Genomic DNA, 5,570 nt, shown 5'->3' with positions numbered 1-5,570 from the left:
TCACTACTTTTAGCATGTATAGAGCAGCATATCTCCACCAGACTCCATGTAAATAATCACTACTTTTAGCATGTATAATACAATTAACAGAAACTAAATAAAACTATAAAAAGCCATTTTGGGTTGTCTTTTACACCTTCTACAACCATCACAACTCTAACTTTGGTTGAAATAAACATACTTTACAGATTTACATGTGAAAATATCAAAGCTCTAAACACGCTAAGAGTAGTTTTTTTTGTTTGTTTTTTTAAACCTAAAAGTCTTAAAGAAAGAGGTTTAAAGTAGTTTCTCTGTAGAGATGCTTTCCATGATGTTGTCAGCTACTTAAAGAGGGGAAACATGGTCCATGTTGGAAAACTAAACTGACATTTAATACGAGTTTTTCAGTTTATTTCAGCCTTCCTACCTTGAAGTGCACCCGGAGGTTGGATCCCCTCGACTTGCATGCTGCAATAATAAATACATACATGAGAATCCAGCAGATTAATACAGTACGTGTCTTAAATACAACTTGGTAGCTCAGATCGTTCAGTGAGTTGTTTCACGTGTAATTCAAAGGTGTCCTAAGACGTCATCACAGCCGGTAAACACCACGTAGACCTGAACCACCACGTTACTCACATTTAGTCGGGTTCTCGGGGTCGAGAGAGTAGCGGACCATCTTCAGATATCTGGAAGATCAGAAAAACATAAAATGAATATAAAATAAGTCTGTAGAAAGCCCGTCAGTAAGTCAGGTTAGTATATACTAAATCTTTGGCAATACGTCGCAAATACCTTAGAAATTAAGCAGAAACGCTAGTTATCATGTAGAACTCATGGAACACGTTGGAGGACATAAATTAGAGTTTTTACACAGTAGTTTGGTGCAGAAACCAGCAGATATCGGCACTAACAACACCAACAAATACTGTGAGAATTAGCCGAAAACACTAGTCAATATTATATAATCATACACCACACATATGAGAGAAATTGTGCTGAAATGAGCGTTTTTACACACTAGTTTGGTTCATAGCGGTCCATTTTCATATATATGTGGAAGAGATGAAAAACGTAAGACTAAATATAAAATAAGTCCGTAGAAAGCCTTAATTAAGTTAGTATATGTTAACATTCGGCAATGATAACGCCAACAAATACCGTAAAAATAAACAAACACTAGTAAACATTGTGGGACACATGGAACATGTCGAGGACAGAAATGAGCGTTTTTACACAGTAGTTTGGTGCAGAATCAACATCTCTCGGCACTAAAAACACCCACAAATATCACCAATATTTTCATATAGCTGGAAAATCAGTAAAAACGTAAAATTAATGTAAAATAAATCCGCAAAAAGCCTGGCAGCAAGATAAGATAGTATTTGCTAAATCTTCGGCAATGATAACAGCCACTAATATCTTAAGAATTAAGCAGAAACACTAGTTTAATGTCCTGTGTGTGCTAGAATGTTAAGGACAGAAATGAGCGTTTTTACACAGGAGTTTGGTGCAGAAACATCGGCACACGGAACCAACATCTCTCGGCACTAAAAACACCCACAAACACCGCGAGAGTGAGCCACAAACACTAGTTAACATTATATATATAATATAGCACACATATGAAGCACAACTGAGCAGAAATTAGCGTTTAAAACAGCAGATTGTACCAGTTAGTTTGGCACACGGAGCCAACATGGCGGAAAGCTAACGTGATAGCCACCGAACCGGCGTCCCCACAAAAATGACATTAAATCTGAATTCCCGCCACCAAACACCGAAATCTAACACAGCGGTAAGTATTTACGTGTTGTGAACAAAAAGCAGCGGGTAAAGAAGCAGGATGGCGAAGATTAGTTTAGATTTAACGTAGATTCTCGTGTTGATGTAAGGGACTGATCTCCTACCTCTGAGGCCGCGGAACGAAGAGGAAGTTCCGGGGACAGCGCTCCGCTTTTACTGCGTCTCGGCGGGTCTACCGCCCCCTGTTGGACAGGCGGACGAAGCGCCTAGGCAACATCCGGGACCTTCAATGATACTGGATGGCAATGTAATGCTAACAGCTAGCGGTTAGAGATGGTACTGCAGTCCATTCAAAATAAAAAAAGTTGAAAATAAACAAAAATAAAACCCCGAAAAAAGCTAAAACGTTTTACAATAGAATGCAATAACAAGTAAATAAAATAAAAAAGTGAAAAAATGTTTTTTAAAAACGAGACAAAAACATCAAAAAAGTGGAAAATGAATGTCTAAAAGACTGAAAAAGTCACAAAAACATAAAATTACTTGTTGAAAAAAGTCGAAAATTAACAACAAAATAACAAAAATAAAATCTACTAAAACTTTAAAGAGAATGCAATAAAACTAAATTATATTAATTAAATTAAAAAGTGAAAGAAACAAGACAAAAACATTAAAAAAATTGAAAAATTAAGGCCTAAAAGAGTGAAAACATTAAAACATAAAAATTTAGAAAAGATAAAAAAATTGAAAATAAACGACAAAAATGATAAAGAGAAAAGCTACAAAATTTCTCAAGAGAATGCAACAAAAAGTAAATAAAAAAAATAAAAAAGTGAAAAAAAGGTGACAAAAATTAATTAAAACTGTCACAAAACGAGACAAAAATGTTGAAAGGAAGTGGAAAATAATGTCTAAAAGAGCCGAGACGTCACAAAACAAACACAAAGAAGCCGGGGTTCTGTGGTACTAAAGCAGTTTTTGGTTTATTTGGTATTTCATGTTGAACTGTGAGACGTATAAAACACACACACACACACACACACACACACACACACACACACACACACACACACACACACACACACACTGCAATGAAAACATAAAAAAATAAAGATATTATTTACATCCTGCAGTGAAAAACATCCAGACATTAATTAATTTGAAGTGAAACAAAGCCCTGATGTTCTTTATATTATATATATATATATATATATATATATATATATATATATATATATATATTACAGTCACACACTCACATACACATCTGTACATTTATCTGAACTCTGCTCCAACTTTACATCTCACACTGCTCTACAGAGAAGAGTTTTCTCCCAATATTAACCTCCCATTGTCCTCGGGTCAAATCTGACTCTTTAATAAATGTCTATATCTGAAATATGAGTTCCTTTTTAACCGCGTTTTCGCATGTTTTTGTGTCTAAGTGACTGATTTGAACAACAATCTTTTGACAGTGGTCCAGAAAGCTGAAATGTAACGTTAAACTGACACTTAGCGTCCACTAATAGTTGTGTTGTTGTTGCTGACAGACTCAGATTATTATTCTAAGAGTGTGTGACATTATGGGATGGATCCCTACAGAGATAGACCTATTAGTTAAAGAGGAAGATCCTTTTAGTTTAACATGAAACAGAAATCACCATCACCAAACCCACCAGACTCCATGTAAATAATCACTAAAAGTTAAGGGTCAGATGGAGATCCTGTGATAAAAGTAGTGATTATTTACATGGAGTCTGGTGGAGATATGCTGCTCTATACACGCTAAAAGTAGTGATTATTTACATGGAGTCCGGTGGAGATATGCTGCTCTATACATGCTAAAAGTACTGATTATTTACATGGAGTCTGGTGGAGATATGCTGCTCTAACACACTAAAAGTAGTGATTATTTACATGGAGTCTGGTGGAGATATGCTGCTCTAACACACTAAAAGTAGTGATTATTTACATGGAGTCTGGTGGGTTTGGTGATGGTGATTTCTGTTTCATGTTAAACTAAAAGGATCTTACTCTTTAACTAAAAGGTCTATCTCTGTAGGGATCCATCCCATAATGTTGTCACACACTTAGAATAATAATCTGTCTGTCAGCGGCAACAACACAACTATTAGTGAAGCTGCACAATTGCCTCATTACCTTACATTGTAGAATGTGTCGCTGTGTAATACTGGACCGGACTCAGAGGTTGTTGTTCCCATCGGTCACTTACACACAAACACGAAAATCAGGTTAAAAAACCCAAATAAACTCTGCAGCTCCGATACACTGGAGAAACCGTTCCTCTCTCTCTTCTTGCACATAAACTCAACACGTCTTCATGTTTTTGCTGCATTAGTGTCTGATTCTGATTCAACACTCGAACACATTGCGGGACATTTCCGTCCCGTGAAACCTTCTGAGGTTTTCAGAAGGGGGGGCGTTGCAGAAATCCGGCCCACAATGCAACGCGGTCCTCAGCGTTACAGACGTCTGTGGTGTGTAGAAATGATTAAAAAGACGTCCAGAGACTGAGAGATAGCGTCCTGATCCTTAAATACTGTCTGATGTCGACGAGACGTCACAGACGGACAACGTCCTGCAACACAAGGACACATCGTCTCTTAATTATATTTTTATTTACCTTTATCAGACCAGGTGGGCCGTGGAGAACAGCTTCTCATTGGCTACGCCGACCCGGCCGTCAGCGTGCAGGACAACATACGGTCAGAAAATAACGAGAATACAGAACGCAGCAGGCTACGCCAAGGGACGATTAAAGGGCCCATGTTATTATTAAAGGGCCCGTATTATTATTAAAGGGCCCACATTATTATTAAAGGGCCCGTATTATTATTAAAGGGCCCACATTATTATTAAAGGCCCCACATTATTATTAAAGGGCCCACATTATTATTAAAGGGCCCATATTTTTATTAAAGGGCCCACATTATTATTAAAGGGGCCATATTTTTATTAAAGGGCCCACATTATTATTAAAGGGCCCATACTATTATTAAAGGGCCCACATTATTATTAAAGGGGCCATATTTTTATTAAAGGGCCCACATTATTATTAAAGGGGCCATATTCCGCTCATCTTCAGGTCCATATCTGTATTTTGAGGTTGGACCAGAACAGGTTTCCATGTTTTCGTTGTTCTGCACATTGCTGCAGAAAAAAGTGTCAAAAACATCGTAAATACATTTTTAAAAGTGACTAAAACACGGTAACAAATGTGACTTTGTATGTTTTCCAGATGCAGGACAGATACGTACGGGGGGGGGCAGCGATCCGGCGTGGTCGGGGCAGGGGTCGGGTTGGGTTGGTTGGGGATGTTGGGGGGTCACTGGAGGCCGGGGCTCAGCACGGCGGGGGTCGGCGGGTAGACCAGCGCCACGTCGACGCGCTCGGAGCCGTTCTTCGGACACAAGATCTCCGTCAGACCCTCAGGGCGCGGCTCGCTCAGCAGCTCGCCTGGAACAGGAAGTCAGACAGGAAGTCAGACAGTCTGCCCCTCCAGGACGTACACCCCCCCCAGACAACTTGCCTGCGGGCCCAGTGCATCATGGGTAGCAGCAGGTTTATGGCCCAGTGCATGATGGGTAACAGGATTAGCCTAAGCTGCTTTATATGATCCGTTGTGGTGCACGGGGCAGTTATTGGACGGAGAGACGGTCTGTGAAGGATTACAGGGCAGAGACGCAGGGACAAAGAAGACGAGACACCCTCAGACAGTCCTGCAGGACCGTAGATGTCCGGTATTAGGGGACTACTAAGGTCTATATAAAGAGACTTCAGATACAGTATTAGGGACCACTAAGGTCTATATAAAGAGA

At 39.3% G+C, this 5,570-nt stretch overlaps 1 protein-coding gene and 1 non-coding gene across 2 annotated transcripts in view; both read right to left on the bottom strand.

The window, feature by feature from the left end:
• rpl17 (ribosomal protein L17) overlaps positions 1-1,945 on the bottom strand; it is a 4,733-nt gene extending 2,788 nt beyond the window's left edge. Inside the window, exons 1-3 of the mRNA XM_034895806.1 lie at positions 1,896-1,945; positions 625-674; positions 410-450 (exon numbers count right to left, since the gene is read on the bottom strand). Of these exons, the coding sequence (XP_034751697.1) occupies positions 410-450; positions 625-664 (81 nt within the window). The 5' untranslated portion in view covers positions 665-674; positions 1,896-1,945. The remainder of the gene's footprint in view (positions 1-409; positions 451-624; positions 675-1,895) is intronic.
• On the bottom strand, positions 518-586 carry LOC117959926. The gene has a single exon (XR_004660037.1). It is a non-coding gene; the product is annotated as a small nucleolar RNA SNORD58 (small nucleolar RNA).
• Positions 1,946-5,570: the final 3,625 nt, after the last annotated feature.

The sequence above is a fragment of the Etheostoma cragini genome, chromosome 16 (assembly GCF_013103735.1).
Source record: "Etheostoma cragini isolate CJK2018 chromosome 16, CSU_Ecrag_1.0, whole genome shotgun sequence".
NCBI lineage: Eukaryota > Metazoa > Chordata > Actinopteri > Perciformes > Percidae > Etheostoma > Etheostoma cragini.
The sequence above is the reverse complement of the archived record's forward strand: the minus strand, read 5'-3'. Positions and strand labels throughout refer to the sequence as shown.